This window comes from Choloepus didactylus, chromosome 9 (genome assembly GCF_015220235.1).
Source record: "Choloepus didactylus isolate mChoDid1 chromosome 9, mChoDid1.pri, whole genome shotgun sequence".
Classification (NCBI taxonomy): Eukaryota; Metazoa; Chordata; class Mammalia; order Pilosa; family Megalonychidae; genus Choloepus; species Choloepus didactylus.
Genome location: NC_051315.1, coordinates 99,219,029 through 99,246,257, shown reverse-complemented (window position 1 = coordinate 99,246,257; position 27,229 = coordinate 99,219,029). Strand labels below are relative to the sequence as shown.

The following is a 27,229-nucleotide window of genomic DNA, read 5'->3' as shown; positions in this document are numbered from 1 at the left end:
AGTCTTATGCAAGTCTACTAACCCTTGATTTACATAAAATGCTAGTAATTTGGTTATTTCTAAGACTGACTGTCATATATTAAAAAGCAACAAATTAATAAGAGTTGGGCTGAAACAACAGGTTCACTGAAAGCAAAACTGATAGCCCACACAGGAAAAAGAGATGCATTACCTATTATATTGTTGGCCAAGCAGACAAAACAATAACACTGCATATTAAAAAAATTTTTTTTTATTTTTTAATTACATGTAGTAGAGTCTATCCAAGAAGGCAGTTAAGTATTTAACACATATCTTACGGATTCTTTCAAAAATGGCCCTTTTTAAAAAGTTTTGCATATCAAGGAATAAACTTTAGTTATCTGGACAATCCATTTCATGAGGAACAATTCATTCCCCCAGCAAACCTGGATAAATGAGGTTTCACAATATAAAACCTTTAAAAAAATCGCCTTTTATAGGTTTTAACAATGTAAAAAATATGTCAAAATTTACATAGTTGCAGCATACAAAATTGTGTACGTGAGCCCATGGTACTTTTGAGAGGTTTTTAAATAGAACTGTGTTGTAATTTTCAAGCAAGGTCTTTCAAGAATAGCAAAATAAAAAAGAAGAGACAGAAAACTTTATACCAGCCATCAAAAAGGCCAAGACCAGAATCCAATTACAAAAGAATATTTGCAAAAGAAACATTATTGAAGGCAAGGAAACAGAATCTAGTGCACTTTGCTGAAGCAACTGGGTGCCTGTTAAAGGTCTGATATACTCAGGCCAGTCTCTCACATACTCATCTTGGCTGGTTCTCCCATTAATCTCAGTTTACAGTTTAATAAACTGAGGACCACAGTGGTTCCATGATTTCCCCAAATGGCAGAATTGGAATGCAAATCAAAATGTTTATCAATCAATCTAAAGCGTATTTTTCACCCCACAACACTTAATTCATTCATCACCCATTTATTGATTAAGCTCCTGTGTTGTGCCAGGCCCTATGTTCACAGTATTGAAGAGCAATGAATTCTTACCTCTTCCTTTTCTCACCTCTTATCTCCTCTCATTTAACTTTCAAACAGGTGCTTTCTTAACTCATCTCCTGTAAGAAAATATCCATTCAAACTTTCATTCTGATTCCACACAACAGAGCCTCTCCTGGCATATGCAATGACGCTTGGTTTTAAATAAATATGAGTCCAATCCTGTAAAGTGAATATGTTTCTCCTTTCTAACCATGCTAACTTTTCTAATTAACATGACAACATCAGACAACACAGGATCTAGGGATCAGAGTGGCATGACCAAATTGAAGCAGCCTCAAGGGAACTAATTCATACTGAAGGAGATGCTGCTTCACTCATAAGGTTTAATCTTCCATTTCAGAAATCATTAACCAATAAAAATAAGCAATTAGCTTCTCAATATACAGACAGTAACTATGCCTAGAGAAAAAAAAAATCACTTGGCCCATCCTACAAATGAATACAGAATTTGAACACTCTACTGAACATCATGGTTTGCACAGGAGTAACACAGTGCAGCTTTTCTGGAGGGCAATCCTGCAGTACTTCATCAAATTAAATATACACCTATCCTACAGCCCCAGCAATCCTGCTCCTAGGGATTGTGTGACAGAGAAATTCCTACACAGGTCCACGAGCAATGGGTCCACAGATCCATTATAATATGGATTGTGGTAACAGAGAGTCAGAAGGAGTCTAGATGTCTACTCCTGGGGGAATGGAAGAGTGTTGAATACACTCCATAAGATACTCTGCAAAAGTTAGACATAAAGGAATGGTTACAGTCACAGATCTTAAAACCCTGTGTTGAGTAGAGATCTACAGCATAACCATTTATATTAAAAAATTGCATGTCCAAAAACTACAATATATATTTTACAAGAATGCACACCAATAAAAGATCACATAAAATACACTATAATGGTTGCCTCATTAGGATGGAGGCAAGGAGATTAAGAGAACAGTAAACAAGAATGAAAACATAAAATGAAATAGGATCTTGACCAGACCAATGATAAAACATGCCATGAATAAGACAGATACTTAATGCAACCCTCCATACCTGATTTCATTTGAAAAACAAAGGGCTACCAATCATGGCCACCAATGCCTGTTATATGCAAGTGCTTGAATTCTTTTCTACTGTTCTTCAAAGCCAATGGAAATACATTGATTTTTACCACCAATATTTGTCTAACATGGCAAAGATTCAATAAACAGCATATTATGATTTTAAAAAACCTTTTAAATAACTAAACACAAATGAAAAGTTTCTGCTGGCTTACAGGTAACACAGAAGAAAATAATTACAATTATTCGTGAAATGTTTTTACATCAAGTCATCAAAAGGTGACCTGTTTTAGCAAAGAAAAGGGCAAAATACTTAGCAAATTCAAAGGGCATGCTTTTATACACAAGGCACCTGTTGTGTGCACACAAAAAGGACATTTCCAATCAAATTTGGATAACAGATATGTATGGTGGGTTGAATAGCATCCCCCAAAATTCATGTCTGCCCAGAATCTCACAATGTGGCCTGATTTGGGATTAGTGTCTTTGCAGATGTAATTAAAGATCTTAAGACAAAATCATCCTAGGACACAGAGACAGACACAGACAAGAAGGTCTTGTGGAGATGAAGGCAGAGGTTGGAGTTACGCAGCCAGAAGCCAAGGAAAGATGGGGGCCACCAGCAGCTGGAAGAGGGAGGGAAGTGTTACTCTCTAGAAGCTTCAGAGGAAGCATGCACGGCCCTGCTTACACCCTCATTTCAGATTTTCAGCCTCCAGAACTATGAAAGAATAAACTTTTTTTTAAAATTTTATTTTGAAATAAATTCAAACTTACAGGAACAGTTGCAAAAACAATACAAACCCTATACACAGAACTCCAGCATACCCTGACCCCCCTCCCCTGATACCACGATCCATCAACTTTAACATGCTGTCACACCACTATTTCTTTCTTTCCCTCCCTCCCTCCCTTCCTCCCTCCCTATCTATCATCCATCATCTATTGCTCTGTCTTCTGAACATATGACAGCAAGCTGCACACATCCTTGAACATACACTATAATTCACATATACACTTCCCATGAACAAGAACATTCTTTTATGTAATCCCATTAAGCGCAGCTAAGAAATTCAAGAAATTCAACATTGATATGAAGCTTACATTCTATATTTCCTTTTTTTCCTTTCTTATGTCCCAACTGTGTCCATTTGAGCCTCCTCTCCTCCATCCTCAGATCCCATCCAGGATCATCCTTGGCATTTAATTATCATTATCTATTTAGACTGCCTTTTTTTTTTTTTCAATTGTGGAAACATATAGATAGCCTAAATCTTCCCATTCCAACCCATCCCTAGCATTCCATTAGTGAGATTAATCACATTTAAAATGTTGCAATGCTATCATCCTCCCACCATCCATTACTAGAAATTTCCCTTCACCCTGAACAGAAACCTTACACTCATTTCTTAACTCCCCATTGCACCTTCCCCCACTTCTTGTAACCCATACTCTACCTTTCATCTCTATGGTCATATTCTCTGATACTTTCTTTGTATTTACCGTGGGGCTTAAATTTAACCTCTTAAATCTATAACAATCTCATTTTCCTTTGATATCAACTTAACTTCAATAGGACACGTAAACTATGTTCCTATACTCCTCCATTCCCCCACCTTTATGTAGTTCTTGTCAAAAATTATATATTTTAAATTGAGTCCAAAACCACTGATTTATCATTACCATTTATGTATTTTAGATCCTGTAGGAAGTAAATAGTGGAGTTACAAATAAAAAATACAGTAGTATTGGTATTTATATTTACCATGTGATCCTTACTGGAAATCTTTATTTCTTCATGTGGTTTCAGTCAGTTCTTTAGTGTCCCTTCCTTTCCGCCTGTTCAATTCCCTTTAGCATTTCTTATAGGACTGATCTACTGATGATGAAGTCCCTCAGCTTTTGATTATCCAGGAATGTTTTCATCTCCCCCTCATTTTTACCCTTCAGTTGTTTGTGAATTTTCTAAGTCTCTGATGGTTATTGACTTCTATTTGTATTCCATTGTGGTCAGAGAATGTGCTTTGAATAAACTCAGTTTTTTTTTTAATGTATTGAGGCTTGTTTTATGTCTGAGCATATGATCTATTCTGGAGAAAGAGCCGTGATCACTATAGAAGAATGTGTGTCCTGGTGATCTGGGATGTAATATTCTATATATGTCTGTTAAATTTCTCTATATCTCTCTCTCCTTTCTTTGTTTTTCTGTCAGTAGGACTCCCTTTAGTATCTGAAGTAGGGCAGGTCTTTTATTAGCAAAATCTCAGCATTTGTTTGTGAAAAATTTAAGATCTCCCTCAAATTTGAAGGAGAGTTTTGCTGAATAAAGTATTCTTGGTTGGAAATTTTTCTCTCTCAGAATTTTAAATATGTTATGCCACTGCCTTCTTGCCTCCATGGTGGCCGCTGAGTAGTCACTACTTAGTCTTATGTTGTTTCCTTTGTATTTGGAAAGTGGGTTTATTCGGATTTATTCTATTTGGAGTTCGCTGGGCATTTATGCTTCGTGTATTTATATTGTGTAGAAGGTTTAGGAAGTTTTCGTCAACAATTTCTTTGAATACTCTTTCTAGACCTTTACCCTTCTCTTCCCCTTCTGGGACACCAATGAATCTTAAATTTGGACGTTTTATTTTATCTATCGTATCCCTGAGATCCATTTCGATTTTTTCGATTTTTTTCCCCATTGTTTCTTTTGTTCTTTCATTTTCCGTTCTTTGGTCCTCGAGGATGCTGAGTCATTGTTCAACTTCCTCTAATCTTGTATTATGAGTATCCAGAGTCTTTTTAATTTGGCCAACAGTTTACTTCCATAAGATCTTCTATTTTTTTATTTACTCTTGCAATTTCTTCTTTATGCTCTTTTAGGGTCTTCTTTATGTCCTTTATATCCTGTGCAATGCTCTTCTTCATGTCCTTTACATCCTGTGCCATGCTCTCATTGTTTGTCCTTAATTTGATTAATTGCGCCAAGGACTGTCTCTCTTCGGATCTTTTGATTTGGGTGTTTGGGTTTGGGTTCTCCATATCGTCTGGTTTTATCATATGCTTTGAGATTTTCTGTTGTTTTTGGCCTCTTGGCATTTGCTTTACTTGATAGGGTTTTTTCCAGATATAAAAAATGCCGATCTCTTAATTTGTCAGATCTACAGCTTGGCGGCGTACACTTTCTCTAACTAACCAGCAGATGGTGTCTGTGAGTCTCCTATTCCCCTCAAGTCAGTTCTCCCCAACTTTGTCTTTGTGGTGTGTGGGGATCTGATTCTTGTGGGGTTCAATTGGTGCACCAAGTTTGGGTGTATTGTTGGTGCTGTCTGCCCTGAATGTGGGGTGTGAGTCTGGGTGGTTAGGGAGGCAGGGGAGCTTTAATAATCAAACCTCCCAGGTGTTTCTGGAGATTTAAGGCTGTTGCAAGAGTCTAAGCCTTCATTTCAGTCTTGCCTCAGATTGTCTCTGCCGCTGACCCACAAGTCCCCAGCATTTGCGTAGGGTCCCTGGGAATCCAAGCAGGTCCCCCCTCTCAGCTGTGCTCTTCCAGGACCTCTGCCAAGGGAAGGCCGTGACATGTCACAAGTGCACGCCAGCCAGCCAGGTAAGCCCTGGGCCACTGGACCGTGCAGGGGCACTCCTGGCCCACTGCAAAGATGGCTGAATGGGGCGTGTTAATCTCCCCCTCCTCACACAGCTCCGCCTTCCCAGTCCAGGACAACCAACTGCAGGTGCACCAAAGGCCACTGTCCACAGCTGATACTGTGGTGTGTGCGCGGTGCTGCGGGAAAAACTCCCTGTCACACTGGGTTTCTTGGTGTGGCTCTGGGCTGTGGGTCGGGCCCAGGCAGGAGCATCCCCCACCTGCTGGGGAGATGGCTGCAAGGGGCGCAGTTTCTTTCTCCTTTTGGCTTCCCTCTGCCTCCCTGGCCCTGGGACAATCAGCAGTGGGCTATCCTCCATGGCAGACACTGAGACGCTGGCACAGTCCGCTCCTGCCGTGCTTTACTGCAAGGTTCTCAACGTCTTAACTGCAGCCACTCCCAGGTTTTTTTTTTTTTTTAAAGGAACTAGTCGGTCTCCAAATGCCAACCCATGGTTTCCCCACACTGCAGCACGGCCGCCGGACTTTCAGCCGGCTCACTCACTCGTTTCAGAATGCAGACTCCCAGTTTCACCAAGTGCACAGTCCCTTTGGATTTAGTAGACCTTGTCCAGCTGGTGCATTGCTGGGACTGGTGTTCTGGGTCACTTTCTGTCTCCTACCTAGTATTTATCATGGAGGTGTTTTTTTGCCGTCTCACCTAGCTGCCATCTTAGGTTCTCCGAGAATAAACTTTTAAACTATCCATCTGTGACACTTTGTTATGGCAGCCTTAGGACACAAACACAATGTGTTAAGAATAAAAAATACAATAAATAATGAGTTAAAAATACTGGTATTTCATACTGATCATTTCTCAATTATTTTTCAGTGCATCACCATCACTCTCCAAGCTGAGGCAAAGGAAATTAGTGTGTTTTCAACATTCTTCTTCTTAATAAAATCAGATGAAATCAGACTATTTTTTTGGCATCAAATTTGATTTTTGCAATAAACTAATAGTTTCTCTAAAAAAGAAACTAAAAACAAAATTAAATTACTGCATTTCAATTCTAACCAGAATGCTAAAATCACGTTTCAAAGCAATTTTAGAAATAAAACTAAATTATACTTACACACTGGGTATTACAGTAATAGGTAGTTTGTTATTAACTGTTCTCTTAATAGACTGTATTAAGTTCATCTCATCTGTAAAACATATTGAGACAGCAAAAATCTGGCAGAATGAAACCTGAAATTGCTTCTACCTTGCAGAACATCCTTCAACTTCAAAATACCAGTTTTTAGACTACAAAACAAACAAACAAACAAACCTTCTTCTGTTTAATAGTACTGAACACTACCAGGGAGAGACTATAAATAACTTCTTACATGCTTATAATACAGTATTTTTCATGTATTAAAAAAAAATTTTTTTTTATAACTTTCCTATCTTTTCCCCTTGGAAAGTGACCTGTAGTCTTGTTTTCTAGAAAAGCACCTACAAGTAGAATTTTGCCTGTTTTCTTCAGGTCAATAGCAATCTCAGGAACCAACTTCTAGGAGGTACTGATAATTGAATGAAGAAGAATATCCAGTCTCCTAGAGCAAGTAGTTGTTAAGTACAAAACCTGGAACCAGGGTATAAAAAATTGAGAAAGACAGATAAAAAGAATTTTATAGCAGTTAGCACAATCTAAGAATCAGTGACCTCAGACCAGGAGGTGTTCTGGAAGACCCAAGAAGATGTCTCAACGGGGAAGAAAAGGGGATCAAACAGCCAAATTAGCTGCTGCCACAGCCCAGCTTTTTGAACAGAACCCCCATTTGGTGCTGCTCCACATGCACGCTATTCTTGCTCAATAAAACCTACATTATTATTTTAGCAGCAAAGTCCTCTGGTATTTTTCCTTTTGGAAAGTTGGAACTTAGTTCCTAGGTCTTCAGCTGCTTCAAGTTTAATATATTACCAGGAAGTGGCTACAAACAAAGAAGCCAAAGATAATTGCTTTTTTTTTTCTTTTTTTGGGTTTTCTATATGGCTTTGCTCTATGATAATGGGGTTGGCACTATGAGCACTATGAGATATTCTACACTGGCATTAGTTAGTATCTGATCAACACAACCAGGCACTAAGCAAGCCTTCATGAAAAACGAAGTTCCTACATATTAAATATCAAAAATGCTTTTTCAACAAGTCATGCAATATTTTAATCATAAAAACATACTTCCAAACAGCATATCCTGAAGAGAAATATAAAGTCAAACCAAGGAAAATGTAGTAAGGGCACCTTCTTGATGGTGCCAGAAACAGGAACAGTTTGCTGCCTTTAATTTATAGACTGGAAACCTTGCTTCAAACTGCTTCTAAGAAAAAGAATATTTAATGATGTCTTGCAGTTAACTCATTTTTTATAGTTCACCAAATCAAAAGCACAAAAGAACTCAGGTATTCAAAACTGGATGAAAAGTTAGATGTATTATTTACTTTTGACAGCACTGCTGTGAAAATGTTTAGATTCGATCGTGGGTACATCAATATAGAAATGGAGTTAACTAAACCACCCGAGGGGAAAAGTATATATACATTTTTAACCTCAGTAAAATATTAGTACTTCATTTTTGCAGCTGATAGAACTACTCTGACTGTTAAAGCTATTAGGTTAAAGGTACTAGTGAGAAAAAAAGATACAAAATAACTATCTTGTATCAACAGTCCATTGCTTGTATACATCCAGCAAACTCACCATAGCAAACACTGACTCACCAGCAAAAATAAACGGGTGCACAAAGAGTTACTGCTTCTCCCCCAACCCAAAAGATGTGAACTACTCATCCTGGAATTACTCATCCTTCAAAACTCAGCTCAACAACCCCCTCCTCTGTAGCTTTCCCAGATCCTACCCTAACTTGTGGGGTCCTTAAAGGGACTGCATCTTATTCTTCTTTGTTTTCCCATAACCCAGCATAGTAAAAGGGAGGGAGGGAGGGAGGGAGAGAGAGAGAGAAGGAGGGGGAGGGAAAGAGGGAGAGAAAGTGGGCAAGTGCTAGTAGTCACATGAAGCAACCCTTTCCTGTTGTCTAAATAGCTTTAAAGAGCAAAGCATCTCCTTAGAGTCAAGTACCAGGTCAGTGCTTAATGAATAAATACTAACAGTAATGAGGAAGAAACTCAGACGAAACCAAGTCTAAGAAATCCTAGGGATTCTAAGAGACATAGTCTTGTCCTTAGGCTGTGAGATCCTGCTGGTCATGTGGTTTAGTCTGATTTACTGCATGTGTGAGGTCACTAGGGCAGAAAATAGAGGAGGAAGAAATGACATGTCCATTCTACAATGCGTTACAGATTTCCAGCCTCTCATTTGAAAAAATACTCCTGTAAGGAAGGTAAATATATTTTTAATTATGAAATTACTTTAAATTTAAATGAGGACTTGACAATACTGTGGAAATGACTTCACATAAAAAGCCTGTGTAGACTGTTTTGTTTTTAAACACAATTTAAATACTAAAGCACATAAATACCATCATGGAAAATGAGTTTGAACTGATATTTTAAAGAGAACATTTTTATAAACAAATCATTATAAACCATAGTTGAGAATCCAATATTAAGGGGGGATTATGATAGTCTTTACAATTAATTTTAGAAGATTAGAGAAATGATTCTGTTTTTTTTGTACCTGATGCTAATCTACGAATCCTCAAAGAAATAACAAGTCTTATTGGCAAAAGTTGGGTAACTTAATGAGCCTTTTATCTGTGAAGCCCTTACTTTATATAAATCTGTACAGTATCAAAAGGAAATTTAATAAATTAATAGTCAAGGTTAAATATATGCAAGAGAGAGGAATACTGAAAGTAAAACAAGATATAAAGACACAAGATACTAAAAAAAATTTTTTCTCTAAAGTTCACCTTTGTAGAACTTTCCAAATCCAACTTTAACAGAATTTCTTTAATACTGAAAAATGTCTTAACTCTCAAAGGCTTAAAAAATGGGCATTCCTGGGTTCTGATCCCAGCTCTGCCACGAAGTAGCTGTGTGATTTTGCTAATCTGCCCACTTTCTCTCACTCCATGCCCAATTCTCTCAGGTACCTTCAGGTCTTCCTACTCGCTTCTCCTTCAAACCCCAACTCTTAAACAAGCTTTAGGTCTGAGGTTATACATTTAGCTCCACAAACATTTAGCTCCGTTTCTACTTCCACCCCAATCCAGATTAGATGCCCTTCCTGTGTGGGATAAAAGCATCCTGTATTTTCCCCACCACAGCACTTCTCACTTTATAATTTAAATGCCTGTAGATTTGTCTTTCTTCTTCATTGTTCAGTAAGCTTCATGAGGGAAGGGTTTCTTTCTGGTGGCTCCCAAACTGTCTGGCACTTAGCTGGCACTCAATAAACATCTATAAAATAAAGTGCTTGGAATGATTCATAAAAGGCTTCAATCAATGGAAACCTATTGATCAATTCACTGAGGTTAAAGAGAAGTTGGCTAAGACAGAGGGTCAATATGAAAAGTTCACTTAAATAACATTTTTGGTCATTCGCAAAACCTTGGTTGCAGACATTAACCATTATGCTAAAGAATGCCCTACTACATTAGGGCCAAAGGGATAAATTCTTCCTTGACAGGAAAACATTTATATCTGTAGACAGACAGATAAACATCTTTTACAGATAATGAAAATGATAAAACCCAGTGTGTTGCCTTTGTCATTTAACTGTCAGAAAAGAAAAATCTAAATTTAGCAACTACTGTAATTAACTCATCTCAGATGCCTAGTAACATCTAATCCTCTGTGCTTCTCAATTTTTTGTCATGCTTAATTTCTGCTGCAATTTTTATACATTAATCTGTCTTTAAAAGACCAAGAAGTAGTCTGAAGAATAAATTAAGTTCATGTTTTATTTATCCACATTCTGCCTTGAGGTGCACACTGCAAAAGGTCTCCTTTAATCCATCAGTCAAAAAATAGTCTCTTGATTTGTTAGATATGTCTTTTGTATCCTAGATTAGATAAAAAGTACAATGAAACAGTGCAATGATGATCCCTTTGACTGTTAGATCTCTTTGATTTTGCTAGAAATTCTTAGATGCCGTTTTTTTTTTTTTTTTTTTTTTTTTTTTTTAATCTCCTCAGAACTAGAGGCCGTAGCAGTCTCCTCTTTTCTGGGCAGTCACAGTCTTCTTATCTCTTGGAACCTAGAGAATCTAAATCTAGTTCTTCCTCCTGGTTCCTCAGTCTGGTGTTGAATCTCCCTGGGTCCCATTCACACATAATAATTACTGTCAATAGACAGGAGGAAGTAGGGGTAAGAAAGCCTCTTACGGCATGGTGAGGGCACAAACATCCACAGTCTTTCTCCACCCCAAGAGTTATAATGGATCTCTTCCAACCGTGGAAATCAAGAATCAGTCTATAAATCCTGAAAGTTTAGATGTGATTTTCTTTTTTCAAGTTTCCTGTTATTACGTTTAACAGTGAAAGCCATTCTCAATGTATGTAGGTGGGATATACATCCTAAATGAATAGAATGAGAGCCTACTAAAATTTAGGCAATTTTTATTTTATTTTTACATTGTTCAAGAATTTCTAGCCCTGCTCTAACCAGCATAAAGATGGATCATCAAATGCAAATGATAATGGCACCCAAAGCCTCCAATATAGGTCTAACTCTTCAATCAGAAATGCCCAAAAGACCTAATAGATACTCAACTGATCAGAAAGAAAAAGACAAAAAGAAGAGATACCCAGAACTATGGAATCAAAACATGACAGAGCTAGACAGGAAAGGATGCCTCATCCCTGCCAACACTGAAAAGCTCAAACTACTACTGGGTCTCGATGATACATAAAATGCAATATTCATATTGTACATGGCATAGTGGCAATCAATATTCACAGCAACTTTGGGGATTTTTGCCTAACTATTAAATTCCTTATTATCACAAAAAAGTTTTCAAAACTACCAAAAATAGTTCTGCCCTTCCTAAAGTACTTAAATGCAAAAGAGACCATAATCTCTCAAAACGGTCCTTGGGAATTATAGTAGGATTATTACCTATGAGAAACCAACAGATTTAGCTATTAACAAGCAGCAGCTTAACGCCGCAATAAGTAAGCAGTAAATGAATTAGGATGGTCCTGCACAACCAACAGGATGATTTTAAATTCTATTGGGACCTTTTGTGTGTTCTTTATATCATTTCAAATGGACTAAAATATGGTTTAATTCTTTTTTCTCACTTAATGGTAACTGATGACCAATAGCTAGAATTCTGATCAGCTCACTTGTAAATGTATAGTCCGATGTTGCAAGCACAACAATGGAAGTGAAGAGGACTCCAGAGCAGGCAGCCTGTGCTGGAATCTCAGCATGTGACAGAATCTTAACGGGCCTCAGGGTCCTCCGCTGTAAAATGGGGACGAACACCCTTTCCTCCTAGGGCTATTAAAGGAATTTATATACTATAATATGGGCAAAGGGCTTAACACAGGGTCTATCACCATCATTGCTGCTGTAGAAATAAAGGCTTCTTCCTGCAGACTCCTTAGATTAAGAAATAAACCATTTTAGCCTATGATTTAGCAGCCATCATAAAGACACAGAATCCTAAAAAGGAAAGCAGTGCTACAAATCATCTAGTCTAACTCCTTGGAACTAAAACCCAGAAGGCATGCCCCAGGTCGCAATCTTAGCAGCAGAACTGAGATTGGAAATCTTGGCTCCTCACTCTCTCTGCTTCCCTCACTCAGAGGTGCAAAAGGAATTTTGGGCAGTGAGACTGAGGGGCAGATAGTAGGAGACAAACTGGAGTCAGCCAGCCAAACTTGAATTAGGAGTCAAGCAAATTCATAAACCCAGGAATAGGTTGGATGGCACCAGGCCCTTGGGGTGCAGTACAGGTGAATTTGTTTCTCACTGTTCTTATGCCACAGCCCTTCACTCCTGGTACCATTTGCTCAAAAAAAAATGGGATGGAGTGTGCGTGTGGGGGAGGGGGGGCGGCTTTTTTTCCTCCACATATTTCTTCTTACAAATCAAAAATCAATTAAAATCTCAAAATCTGCAGAGCTGAAAAAACATTCAGCAGAATGAGGCTGAAATTCCCCCTTGCAGGCCAGTAAATAGTTTGCCTTCCATCTGCTGCTTGACAATTCAAGCTTCTGAGTGAAGGGAGTTCATCAGTCTTCATTCACACCAGGAGTTTGATGCTTTCCTGACCCCACACCTTTGCTCAGACATTTTTCCCATGGGTAGAATGCCCTTCTTCCTCCCACATCTTTCAAAATCCAAAGCATATGTAGCAGACTCCGAGTGCCCTTCCCACTTGTCCTAAGCATTCACCTGGAAACTAAAGGTAGCTGACTGCAAATGCCTGAGACTCTTGGCCTAAAGAACTTTTTTCTGACCAGGAGCAGGCAAGCCAGAAAACCTGAAGAGTTAGTGCCCCCCCAGATGCAAGACTCAACCAATAATGGATTGGCAGTTGGTAGATAAATTCTCCAGCTTCCTCACCCTTCAGGCGGATAACTCTCTGGCAAGTTCTACATAATCTAGTCTCCTGTGGCTCCTCAGTGGGAATGTGCCCCAGTTGCCCACAGTAAGTAGTAAGCTTTCCCTTTCCTATCTCACTTCCCCACTCCCTCACAGGGATTTCCTGCGTTCCTGGGCCCAGGGTCTGCTACTAGGTGAACCAAAACCAAGACAGCATTCTTCCTGACTAACTTAAATCCCACCTCCTGCCATAAAACCTTCCCTCATCACCAAGGTCTCACAAGTCACTTTCTGTCATGTTTTAATGCTATCTGTAAATGGTTAATCTCATTTCTTTAATGTGGACTCTTGGAAAGGAGGAATTATTTTAACCACCTCTGAATTCTCTTTGTTGCTCAACACAGTATTATATACAAACTAAATGCTCAATAAATGTTTGCTGACTGAATGGAGAATGAATAACCAGTGCCAATTAGCATGAACATTATGCTCTTTATTTAACCTAACTGGAACTACATCAATGTGGCTGTTTTCTTCTTTCAAAAGCACTCCATGAACTACTTTTAATGAGCAAATTACTGTGTGCATATATTTCTTTAAATCAGCATATCCAGATATTCATCTTAAACCAAACACCTCTGATTCCCAGAAAATCAGAACAAAAATATATTCCTAAACCAGGAACTGCCTTACTGTATACATTACTGGAAGCAGCCTTTTCATCCCATCTTTACTCTTATTTAACACTTTTTTTGAAGCCACCCTTCTCCATGCAGAGGCACTAAGACACTTGAGACATCTGTGTCCTTGCATTACCCCATCATGCACCATTCTTCTGTGCACCCTCATCATCAAGCACCACTTCACACCATCCCTGGGTGAGGGGAAGCATCACTACAAGTCAATGCAATGATCTCTGCGTAGAGGGGTATTCTGGGTGAGGACTGTATACTTCTGAGAACTGGGTACACTACATTGGTTTTTCCTTTTCAGAGATGCCTGGTGGCCGAATGTCAAATGTCACCACTATCTACACATGTCTGTCCCAAGGACAAATCCAGGTATCTCGCCCTGGGGTTTATTTGAGCTAATCTGAGTTGCTAGTCACTACTCCAAGTTCTGGCCAATAGCGTATGCACACAAAAGGATGGAGCCAAACAAGACAACCCCCAGAAACAAGTTTCCTAATCAAGTGAGATTGGAGAATGTTGTTGGAACCTTAGACTAAAGAGGGGCTTTCCACGGAGAAAGGCTAATTTAGCCTCACTGCCCAATCAGAAGCACAGGAGTCAGGACAATGAAAGCAGGTACCTGTCTTTTCTGATTGCTGAGTGTAATCTAGAAGCACCAAGAGAATCCCCACCTTACCCAAGAGCAGGAAATTGAGTCTGAGAAGCTAACTGAGCCATTTTAGATAAAATAACCCTATCTATTAATGCCCAGCTCATGACCAATGGAAGTCAGGCTCTGCCCAATTGTTTTCCCTCCCTCTAGGGAAGAACAACTATGGGTATAGAGAAGGGGGAAGTCCTTTGTCAGCACTTCCCTAAGAAAGGAGAAAGATTCTATGGGGTCCTTTTCTCTATGGAGGTAGGATGAGAAAGCAGGGAGAGGAGCAAAGTTTCTCCATTATTAGGTTCCACATCTCCAGTGGTGTCCCCCTTATCTGAGGCACTTCTTATGAATTATTCTTCAGCCATTAACCTATCAGGGAAATGGAGAAAGAGAAGAATATCCTCCAAAGATGCCACCTGTTTGTACACAATCTTACCCCACATTTCTCCCACAGCAGACATCCATGACAGAATTCTCAGCTCACACTGCAAACCTATGAAACTGCAATATGGAATGCAAACCATACACAGCTAAAAATTACACATGCATGATTACTTTAGCTTGGCACAGGTTTTACAATAATAATATCAGTTTTTAGACTTCCCCCAAGCCCTCAGTCCAATGTCAGAGTTGTTTCTCTCAGTTCACTTGGTCCTTAACGAAGCAAAGTCCTTAGTCTTCAAGTCTCAGGTCTACTCCTTGGTCTTAGGTACAGCCACCAAACATCACTGTCTTACACTGATTTCACTCAATCTGAGCTCTCCCTGGACATCATTCAAGATAAATGTATAAGAGAGGCTTCTAAGAGCCCCACATTCTCTCATCTAAAGTAGTGTTCCAGGTACCTAAGAAACACCGAGGAACATGTTGATGCCGTGTTAACCAAAAAGGTATCACACTTGATGCATCCTGGAATTCTTCCCTCTCTGCTGAGCACAGGAGAAGGATCACAGCGATTCACTTCAGCACAAACTGGAGAACATGCTAAAGGCTGAACCTTCACACTGGACCCAGTCAGATAGCCTGGGAAATTAAACATCCAAACACTCAACTACTTACAATTCTTTCTGTTTTCTTTAATAGATGTCTTGTAAACAATTGTAGGACAACAGGAGAACCAAATCTATCACAAATACATTTTCACTTCAACAGAAGTATGTTATCTGAATTCTTAGTGCTCTTTACCTTGAAGACATATCAACTAAGGGGCCTGCTAATTTTTCTCCAGTTTTTACTTTCTTTAAAATTTTTTAATTTTTTTATTAGAGAAGTTGTGGGTTTACAAAACAATCATGCATAAAATATAGGATTACCATACACCACTCCACTGCCAACACCTTGCATTGGTGTGGAATATTTGTTATAATTGATGATAGCACTTTCTTTTTTAATTGTACTATTTTTTAACAGTAGTTGCCTTTGTTACAGTTGATGAAAGATTATTAAAATCATACTATTATTTAATGTCCATAATTTAAATTAGGTGTATTTTTACCCCATATACCACCCCATTATTAATTACCACCTTGTATTGGTATGGTACATTTGTTATAATTCCTGAAAGAACATTCTTATACTTGTACTATTAAAGTCCATCATCTACAATAGGGTTCACTATGTTGTACAGTCTTGGGGGTTATCTTTTAATTTTTGTTATCATAACATATACAACCTAAATTTCCCTTTCAACCACATTCATCTCTGTAGTTCAGTGCTGATTATTACATTGACAATAATGTGCTACCATCACCACCATCCATTTCCAAACCTTTAAAACTAACCTGACAAAAAATTCTGTACAAGTTACACATCAACCCCCCATTCTCTAACCCCAATCTATCTCCTGGTAACCTATATTCTAGATTCTAACTCTATGAGTTTGGTTAATATAATTGGTTCATTTCAGTGAGATCATACGATATTTTGTCCTTTTGTGTCAGCTTATTTAACTCAAAATAATATCCTCCAGGTGCATCCATGCTGTCACATCCATCAAGACTTCATTCCTTTTTACAGCTGAATGATATTCCATTGTTTATGTATATATACCTCATCAGTTGACAGACACTTTTAGTAACTGTGAAAAAGGCCACAATGAATATGGGTGTGCAAATGGCCCTAAAGTCTATGACTCCCTGGGAGGGAGGTACCCCAGCCTGTCTCTGAGGGACTCCAAAGCTGCTCTGGACCGGGTAAGTGGGGGGAGCGGGACCAGCATTCCAGGATGGCAATTTCCTATCTGGTATTTTTCTTTCTCTTCATTTCAGCATTTGTTGAGTCCTTCTCCAGTCTCTACTGTCCTCCAGAGTTTTAAACAAGTGGGATTTGTCCTTTTATGCGCTCAATCTCTGGAGAGGTTTTTTTCACGGGATGTCTTATGTCACCACGTTGATGATCTCACTCCTGTCAGTACACTTTTAGCAGGGAAAAGATCTAAGAACTACTGAACTTAATACTTTAATAGGGTAAATTCTGTGGTGTGTGAATTATATCTCAATGAAGCTGTTATCAAAAAAAGAAAAAGCTAAAAAACTTGCCCAAAGTCACATAGCTAGTAAATGACAGGCCCTAGTTTCAAGCCTGTGTCTGTTTGACTCCAGAACCTGTGCACTGATCACTGTTACTCTCCATAAACATCTGCTGAAGACACCAACAAACTTAATTGTAGGTAATATGGGCTTTGGCATAATTCTAATTACTCCTACGGAGGAGACAATCCTCAGACCTCTTTAAATTTCCAAAGATGGAAACACATTAGGAATTATTCATCTAGTAATTCTTTTTAAACCTTCTGTATCTTGGAACAATGGTGATTCTAGAGGCAAAATAAACAAAACAAAAATTTTTAAGGGGAGTATCCGGAAAGGAAGGAATATGACTAAAGGTCCTCTGACTATAAATAAAATATAAATCCTATCATGTCAATTCCATGCTTACAGCCCTCCAATGGCTTCCCATCCAAACTCCTCGCCATGGACAACAGCCCCACATGGCCTGGCCCCCGCTTCCTCTTTGGTCTCCCATTACTTCCCAACCCCCGTGAGCCCCAGTCACACCAGTCTTCTGTCCTTCCTGAACACTCCATGCTGGCCTCAGCACTTGCTGTACTTGCTGTACCAGCTGGGTGGAACCCTTGGCTTTCCAGCTTCATGTGGCAGCTCCTCTTTGATACTCAGATCTCAGCTCAAATGCTCCTCCTGAGAAAGGCCTTCTGGCTTCTTCTGAGCATCAAAATCAAGTTGGCCACTTCCACCTACAGCCCCTTTCCCTCACATAACCATTTTATTTTCTTCAACACATTTGTCTTTATTTACTGGTTCACTGCCTGCCTTCTCCCCTACAATGTAAGACCCATGGGGGAAGGAAGGGATGCTGTCTATGTTATCCCTGGAGGCATCAGCACCCAAAACAGTCACCAGCACACAGCAGAAGCTCACTCAACATTTGTTGAACAAATGAATAATACCCACACCACTGCCTTGAGATGCCTCAGAAGCCAATACCTTGGCTGTTTAATCTTACGGAAGCACAACTCAAAAAGGCTCCCATTTCAGGAACTCATTTCATTGTAGTCTTCACAATCTAGCATTGCAGGTCTTATGAGGTGACTAACGATTTAGATTCTACAGCCATTGCTTGGGTTACTTTACCATAACATCTTTATGCTCTCATTCCTCCTCACACACTGAGCACACTTTCTTACCAGACACCTCTTGCCTCTTCCCTCTTTGTATGACTTAAAATCCTTACAAATAGTGTGGCAATAATTACTCTATGGTGGAAATTATATCCTTCTTTTCTTGGAAGTTCTTTTGGTTTCTACAGGACTGATTTTAAAACTATTTTGACTCCTTAAATTTATCCTAACCCAGAGCAGACTTTTTGGTTAATCCCAGCCTATTAAGTCACTTAAATCTAGGGGCCAACATCAGCCAACACGTCTTATACTTTTACACAATTCCCTTGTCTCTTCATGCTGCACTCGATGGTTCAGGACTCTGCATGGGGAAGTCGCCACATGAGTGGAGCTCTCATGGTCTTATTCCCACTGCATTTACTTTTCCCTACAGAGACCTCTATCTTCTCCCAGTCCACCCACCTCCTCAGGACCTCATCTCCTTTCTTACCCAGACTGGATCCTGATACTTAACTATCCAAACTATTTCTTCACCAGTATTCCAAAAATTTTGCTCCCATTCTCTCTCTGTGCTACCACCAGAAAAACTGAACCCTAGCTCCACCCCACAATCTTCTTCTTCCCTCACAAACTGCAATGACGGAGCACCTTAGGTTTAAAAAAAAAAAAAAAAAAAAAAAAACAGCATTAGGAAGAGTGACGTGAAGAACAAGTATGATATCTAATAAATGCTGTTAATAAGTTCTTTTGTATGACCTTCATGTACTGCCTCATGCATTTCTCTCCTCTCCGCAACTAGCCTAAATGTTTCATCTTTCTTCTCAAGCCCTATCCCAACCACCTTCTCTAACCCAATACTTTATGGCAGATAATGATATCTCCAAGGAGGAGGAGATCTTCAGATATACACTTCCTCAACTGCCATCCACCCACCTGCCTGTCACCAGTCTCTACCTATACACACCCTTACACCTTCACACTTATGTGGGAATATGTCTCTTCTTCTCTTTTAAAACTAAATTCTGTGCTTATGCTCTTGATCCCATTCCCCTGTCTCCACCCAAATCTTGCTCTGTAAATTATCTCCTCTCTCTTCTACATCTTCAACCTCTCACTCTTACCAGCTCCATCTCTCAGTCTTATCAACATGCTCTATTCTCCCTACAAAGCCCTCCTTTGACCCCTATGTCTTCCTCCAGCTACTGCTGTAGCTCTTTCCTTCTCACCCAAACCTCCTTAGTGACTACTTGCCATCTCTGTATCACCTGCTGTCATTCATTCCCAGCCCAATGTAATCTGGTTTTTGCCCCCAGAGATTCACTGAAACTTCAGCCTTTAGACCACCAGTGATTACCCAGTTGGCAAATTCAAAGGGAATTTTCTCCTTAGCTCACTAGATCATTCTACTGTATGTAATGCTATAGATCATATCTTTCTAATTTGAAACTCTCTATTTAGTCATTCTCTTGATTCTCCTGCTTCTCTGATCACTTATTCTGTCTTCTTCATGGGCTCTGCTTTCTCTCCCCATCTCTTAACTCTCTTCCATGCCTACCCTGTCCTTACTCGATCCACCCTCCCTGGGCAATCTCATTCACAGCCACATTCATTAACATTTACATGGAAATGATTCTCAGGTCTACTATCTCCCACCCTCACCTCTCTCTGAGCTCTATACTATTATGCTCAGCTCCCTCTTAGTCATGGGATCAAGGATGTACCAAAGCCCACCAAATCTGTTCTGTCTGTTCTGATTGCACATCATCTTCAACTCACCATTTAACCTGTGGTTCCCTAGTGCTGCCCATTTCACCTGCATAGAACCCTTCACCTAGCTGTCCAATCAAGGTACCTCTGTCAGCTTTAACTCTTCTCTCTACCTCATCAACCACATCTAATCAATCTCAGTGATATGTCTCAACTGAAGATCTCTTGAAAGCATCCCCCACCCCATGCCTCCAGCACTTTCTTAGTACAGGACCTCCGTTTACATCCCTTATTTGATTTTTCACAGTCAACGTGATAAAGGCCAAACACTTGAGCATGAAATAGCAGACCTTCCATGAGCTGTCCTCAGGCCTCCTCTCAAGAGTCACCTCTGCCTCAATCTTGTACTTACTGTGAAGTTCAACAAAGAGCTTGTATGTTCCCTGAACATACCACATTACTCCACGGCCCTGCCTCCCTAGCACATACTGTCTCCTCTGCCTGGAACACCCTTCTCCATCTTCTCCCCACTCCCTCCCATCTCTATCACCTTCCTTCCTGACTAGCACTTATCCTCTAAGACTCAGCCCAATCATCACTTCTTCCAAGATCCCTTTTCACACCCCTTCAGACTGAAGAGCTGCCTCTCCTCAGTGCTACCATAGCATTCCATATTTACCTCTAAAACAACACAGCTCGCACTCTCCTAAAATGATATATTTATTTATTAATCTTCCCCCAGCTAGACCATAAGCTCCTCAAGGCAGGATTGCTCAGAGTAGGTTTTCAACCTAATTCCTTGACATCAAATGTTAATGGTAAACATTTTCTGATATGTTTCTAGACTTCTAATTATCCTGTGCATGCCATGTGACTCTTTCTCAGTCATGTGCTATTTAATTGAGAGGTTCTGCTATGGCCTTGATGCTTTAATATTGAAAAGCCAAGCAGTTGCTATCACTATGCTAGTCTAGTTTGAGTCTCCACTGCAGTAAGAGTTAAAGGACCAAGAGGACCAAAACAAACTAAAATTAGCCATATTTTGCTACTCAACATAGTCTAAGATTTGGCAAGACAAATCTCTCAGGCAGACACACTGCTGACACAGCATGGCAAAAAGGAACCCAATCAGTCCTCAGCAGACCCAAAGAGGAAAACCTGCAATATCTTTAACACAGGAAATTCTGAGTTCTGCTGATTCATTCTTACTTAAACCTGCAAAAACACTTGAGTAAGGAGCACCCAAGCTGACTTTGCTTTCCACCCTCCGCCCCCCTGCAGAGCTCACAGAACTTGGCAGACAAGAAATTTAATAGTTGTTCTTTATATTCCTTGGCAGTTTCTCAGATATGGACTACGGTCACCTACATTACAGTGTCTGATAACATTAAATGGTATTTTTCTTGCAATGATGCAGTCCTGGTCAAAATACTAACAAGGGTTTAAAATACTGCTGGGTTTCTGTAACTAAAGAAATTATAAAGGAAATCTCTTTTCACCAAAGGCCCGCCACCTCTAGTTGAAGCAGAAGAGCCCTAGTTAAGTCAAAAGTTCTTGCTCACACTTTATACATTTGTATAACTGGTTCCAGTTTAGGAAATAATATTAAAATATCAACATAGACACAAACTCAAGAGAAAATCAGGTAAATTTTTATCAAGACCAAAATTTCTAAGAAACTGTTTTAGAGCCAAGTTATGAAGGAAAGACTCTTCTCAAAGCAGGCATCTGCATGTTATCATTTTGTTCTTCATACAAAAGTCATATGAATTGCATAATGAAAAATAAAGTGGACAACATTTCTAGACTGGAGTCTATTCTTGAATCAGTAATTTATCATGCTTCTTATATACAGTAATGATTGCAACTAACATTTAACTAACTGACATTAAGGAAACATTTATTCCATTTAAAATCATAATATCTAAGTACTATATAATAAACTCTTTTTATGTAAGATATTTTAACATGTTAAACGTTAAGTGTCTTTTCTATCAGGAAAAGAATAAAAGACAGAATTAACTCTATTCAGACTATTTATATTTTATAAATGCTCTATGAAATATAATCAGCTGGAAAATATAGGTTGCTCCAACAACAGAAATTATCTTGACTAAACCAATATCGAGGAAATGAAGTTTTATTGTACTTGTTTCTTAACAGGATTATGACCAAATACTTACTTGTTCAATGTGAGGTCAAGAATGAATTTGGAGCCAAAGGCTTCAATCTGGAAGCTTGCCTGGGCCAGATGGACAGCCTATAGATTCGAAAAGGAAGAAAGAATCTTAGCTTACTTTTCTGTCTTTAAGACTGACTACAGTCATATCGAGAATGATATTTAGTAAGTGCAGCTTCCTTATATATCAATTCATTTCTTTATGTATTTTTATGTAGCAATTCATTTCTTTAAAAGGAGACTAGGTAAGTTGTTATGGCTTTGCTGGGAAGGTCTAAATATTAGAGCAACAACAAACTAATAAAAGACAACCAGTCCTTTAAAATGAATCCATTGTGATTAAATAACAAAGCATAGTCTGCTGTACTTCCAAAGTATCCATGATGAACTACACAAAACTCTGACTAATTAAAGCTTTACTTAAGCTTATTTTGTGCACAGAGCCAACCAATTCTTTCTGCACACCTAAGTAAAAAATCATGTCAGTGCTCTGCTCTTCATCAGAAACTGGAAATTTCTCTAAATGATGTATCAGCAGAATGTGACAGTAAAATGGGATAGAACAACCCTTCCAACTTCAGAAAGCACTCAGAACCTGCACCTTTGGGAATACTGAGATTTCATGTTCCTCTTTAAAAAAAATCACACATTTACAAATACTGTCATTAATTATTGTGTCTTAATATAAAGATAATCCCATCTAAACATGAATCATATTTACCAGGAGTTAAACGTCGGTACAGCTCACAGGAGTGTCTTGAATAATATAAATGAACAACTTAATGAAGTTTTGTCAAAGTATTATCTGAGATAAAACTCTCCTTTGTCATCCTATCACAAAAAAAATTAGAGAAGGAAAAATGCAACAGGTAGAGCCCCTCTCCCTTCCCTCTCCAATGTCCCTCCTCAGGGCTTCAATCTTAAGGCACAGAGGGGTGGCAAATAACCTGTGAAGTGCCACAAGCCCAGCAATGGGAAACTGGCAAGAACACACCCAGCGTCCTACCCCTCCTATACTTTCCTCTACCGCCTTCCCCTCAATACCAAACCATGTGCCTTTTTGCACTCTCCTTTATTTTTGGCTATCAAAACCCTACCCATCCCTCAAGGGGAGCCCAACTGACATGCTTCCCATGAATCTCTTCTTCCTCAGGACTTTGGAATCACTTTGTTTCCTCCTCCACCTACAGTGATGTGAGCTCCATTCCCAGCCCTCCCCTAGAAGGAGCTCCACAATTCATACCATGGGGGTCTTGCAAACGGTTGAAACCTTGCAGTTCAGTGACCCTTGCCCAAAATATAGGAGTCTTCATTTAATTCGCCAAATATGTACTGTCAAGAATATTTTGCTATGCCAAAGCCATAAAATTATCCAAATAAAGTATGACTTCTACTTCCAGTTAAGCTCAACTGCTAAACAGACAGCCATTCTATAATAGTCAATAAATGTAATGAAATAAAAAGGACATTAAATTTTAAATACAGAACAATGAGAGAGAAGGCAGTTAGATCCCTAACACCATGGGATGCCAAGCCAAATCCTACACAACTAAATGGAGCAGGGTCCAGACAACCTCATGAGAGAGAAAAATCTGTCTCATCAAGTTGCATCTCTGTCAGCAGCAGCAGGACCAATAACTATTTAAAACAAATATCTTATAGTTGTTAACCTGAATTCATTCTGCAACTTGCATTAATTTTTGCATGAAGACTTTTATACCAATGAATAATTTGTACGAGCAGAGATTCTTCAGCCCTGGATCCCAAAAGCTTTAATAAAGATGGAATACCTTACTTCCTGACAATAAGATAGATCCTTAGGACCATTTTCTCTTAAAAACATTAAATGATAGAGAAGAGTTCATTAGCAGCACCCTGTCCTGAAAGAGCTGATAAATGTACCTCCTTGGGCATCCTTATAAACACAAAGAAAAACCTGACAGTGATCCAGTAAAAGGCTCATTTTACAGCACACAAGCAATGAAACAGGTTCAAATCCTAACAACACACTTTGCAAAATAAGATGGCTTGGTGAAGAGTTATACAATTACTGGGATTATACAATTTAATTATTAAATTTATACTGAATCAAAGTGACAAGCTTCAGTTTAACAGAATTTATTGAAAGAGCTAGCAAATAGCATTGGGTTTTTCTTTTGCTTTTTTCACTCACTCATTCTACACACTTGTATTAAGCCCCACTATGTGTACATGGATGGCTGTACTCAGAAAAGCCCCCACCCTTCAAAAAGCAGCAGTCCCCAGGGAAGGAGTTAGGGAGCTGCCAGCCTCAGTGTGTCTAAAGGACACAGGAATTAAGGCTGAGCCACACCCAGGGCAGAAGGGTATGAAAAGACTTCACTGACCAGGTGGTATTTGAGCAAAGTTTTAAAAGATGAGTAAGTATCCACCTGTTAAGGAAAGAAAGACTTTCAGGGCATGGAGAAAAAACATGAATAAAAATACAGAGTGAAAAATAAATATGACCAGTAAGAAAATGGCTTGCAAAGGAAATGTCAAACCATGAATCTGGAAAGGTGAACTAGAGACTGGGGGGCTTTATGTGGCATGCTAAATGATGTGTACAATCTCAAATTTGTTCTGTGGCCAAGACAACAAGCTTCCCTCTACTGTCATTTTGTATGGTTCTGGCCTCTCTTGCAGCTAGCTGGGCCTGTAGGACTTCATTCTGACAAACAGGATGTAAGTATAGCTACAGTGCAACTTGTAGGTGTTCCCCATAAAGAAATGGAACACCCCAGTCACACCCCTTTTCCCTCTTCCACCGACTGAAATGCTGATGTGGGGGTTGAGCCATCATGGACCATGGAGACAAGATGGAAACCCCTAGAGATGAAAGAGCCATAAGATAAAAGACTCCAAAGCCCCCAGCATGGGGAAGCTGCCTACGGTCCCGGACTGCTCATCCCACACTCACATATAACATGGAAATCAGCTTCTGGTTTAAGCTGCTAACATTTGAGGTCTGTTATAGCTGCCGTATTCTCACTTATTTATCCCCTTTTGGGTTATTTCCTTAACAGTAAATTTTAAAGTGCAGATCCCAGATCAAAAGTTATAACTGATTTAACAGTCCTGTATTACGAAAGGCAATAAAATACAGTGATTAGAAAAGCAGGCTTTGAAGTCAGACAGACCTGGGTACAAAGTGACTCCTATTACTTGCTAACACTGTGACAAGTCATAAGTTTCATCCTCTCATCCGTAAAATGTGAGATAAAAATTCCCACCACTGAGGATTGTCATGAGGACCCAAAGAGATAAGGGAAGAACTCACTCAGCACAGTTAGGGAGATGCCAGCCTCAGTGTGTCTAAAGCACACCGAAATTAAGGATGAGCCACACCCAGGGCAGAAGAGTACGAAAAGACTTCACTGACCAGGTGGTATTTGAGCAAAGTTTTAAAAGATGCTGTCGTCATCATCATCATCACTATGATTCAAACATATTGACAGAATACTCTCCAGAATGACTGAAATAATTTATAATGCCATCAACAACATACCTGTTTCTCCAAAAATTGCATAACTCCATAAAGGGGAAAAATCTTTTATTACCTTCATCAATAAGAATGTTTTAACATTTTATTTCAAATTTATTTTAATTGTAAAAAAGCGGTGCATTTTTCTATAAAATGATTTAAGATTTCCTCACAGCATTCATCTTCTTTACACATGTATCAAATAGAATTGGCATATTCATCTAATATATCTGTATCCATTTTAAGTATTTTTCAAAACACTGGTGTATATTATTTTTCTTACATTCTGTTTCTCTTTGCATTGTATATATTCTGCATTTGTAAGTAGAGTACCGATTTCTTGTTTACACCAAAATACCTATCTGACAGGTGATTCTTTTTCCTATCATTCTTTTATTTCTGTTCTGTCTTCTATGTGATTAAAAATAACTTTTAACTTCTGGAATCTCTATGTTACTCCATTTCAATTTATTAGGTATTTTATTTTTTAAAAATACTATGCAGTTTTGATAACAATTTTAAATATGTTTTAAATCAAGTAAAATGAGCTCTCATCATTGTCATTTTACAAATTACATTGTTGGGCATTATTTGATTTTACATAATTTTAGCCTACTTCTTGCAAATGGTAGAAAAATTAGAAGACTGGCTCAGGTAATAGAAAATTTTATAACATAAAGCCACATCATTTATGGTTGATCAAATATGATTTTAGAGTTGACTGACTGGCAGCACCTAAAATCAACTGTAAATACAAAGACTACCTACAGTATTGCTCTTACTTTACAAAGAAGGGAACTATACAGCTAGGTTTAGAATGTGTTCAGTAATTCAAAATCAGATCGTAGGAATACTTCAGAGTAGAGTTCACAAATCACACTACACATAAGGTCATGAATGGTGTTTTGCTCCTTCAGGATATCTGTTAAATAGCCTTGACGACGACACTTGTTTTATAAGGACATTCACTATAATAGTTCTGTGGGAAAATGCAGGATTTTATAGGCAAAGAGCATCATTTCATGACAAGAGTGAGCACATCCCTGGACTCAGAATTACCACCCTGAAGGACTGAGAACAGCTGTTGCCAGTGCACTTTGGCATTATTCTTTTGACTCACGATCTGGCTCAGTGAAATTACAGGAGCTCTATAAACAAAAACAACTCAACTCAATTATATACACAAACCTCCTTCACAGAAGAACAGTTTACACATCCTAATAATGTGCTTTGGTTGCTGGGTTTTCTTTCATTTTAGGAGATGGCACCTAATGGTAACATATTCAAAAAACTTTTAAAGACTGTTAAGTTCCTCAGCTAAGACTTCTTTTGCACCCCATCATCAAATGATGTTATGATATTAAGCAACAGAACTCACAAAACTTGCCAAGTAGTAAAGGCTATTGATTGAACACTAATTAGGTGTTCAATCAATTTTTTCTCATGTTTATTTCCTTCTTTGCTATGATAATATTGTTTATTAAAATATCAAATACACACATGCAGAAACAATAATCTTTTCAGGCAGTATTTTCTCTCCTTTTATGTTTTGGTAAGACACATTACATAAGCTGAACAAACAGTTATGTTTTCTTAGGACATATATTCTAGAATAATTACATTAACATGGGCATGAAAACAAGAGAAAAAGGTGACTATCTACTTATAGAAATAAAAAGCAGACATTTGCAGGATATATCTGTTTC

The 27,229-nt window shown here is 38.7% G+C and overlaps 1 protein-coding gene across 2 annotated transcripts in view; it reads right to left on the bottom strand.

Annotated features, from left to right (window-relative positions):
- Positions 1-27,229, bottom strand: part of ADAM23 (ADAM metallopeptidase domain 23) — a 166,427-nt gene that overhangs the window by 114,409 nt on the left and 24,789 nt on the right. For both annotated transcript variants that reach the window (XM_037849407.1, XM_037849408.1), the window contains exon 3: positions 22,026-22,102. In XM_037849407.1, the coding sequence (XP_037705335.1) occupies positions 22,026-22,102 (77 nt within the window). The remainder of the gene's footprint in view (positions 1-22,025; positions 22,103-27,229) is intronic.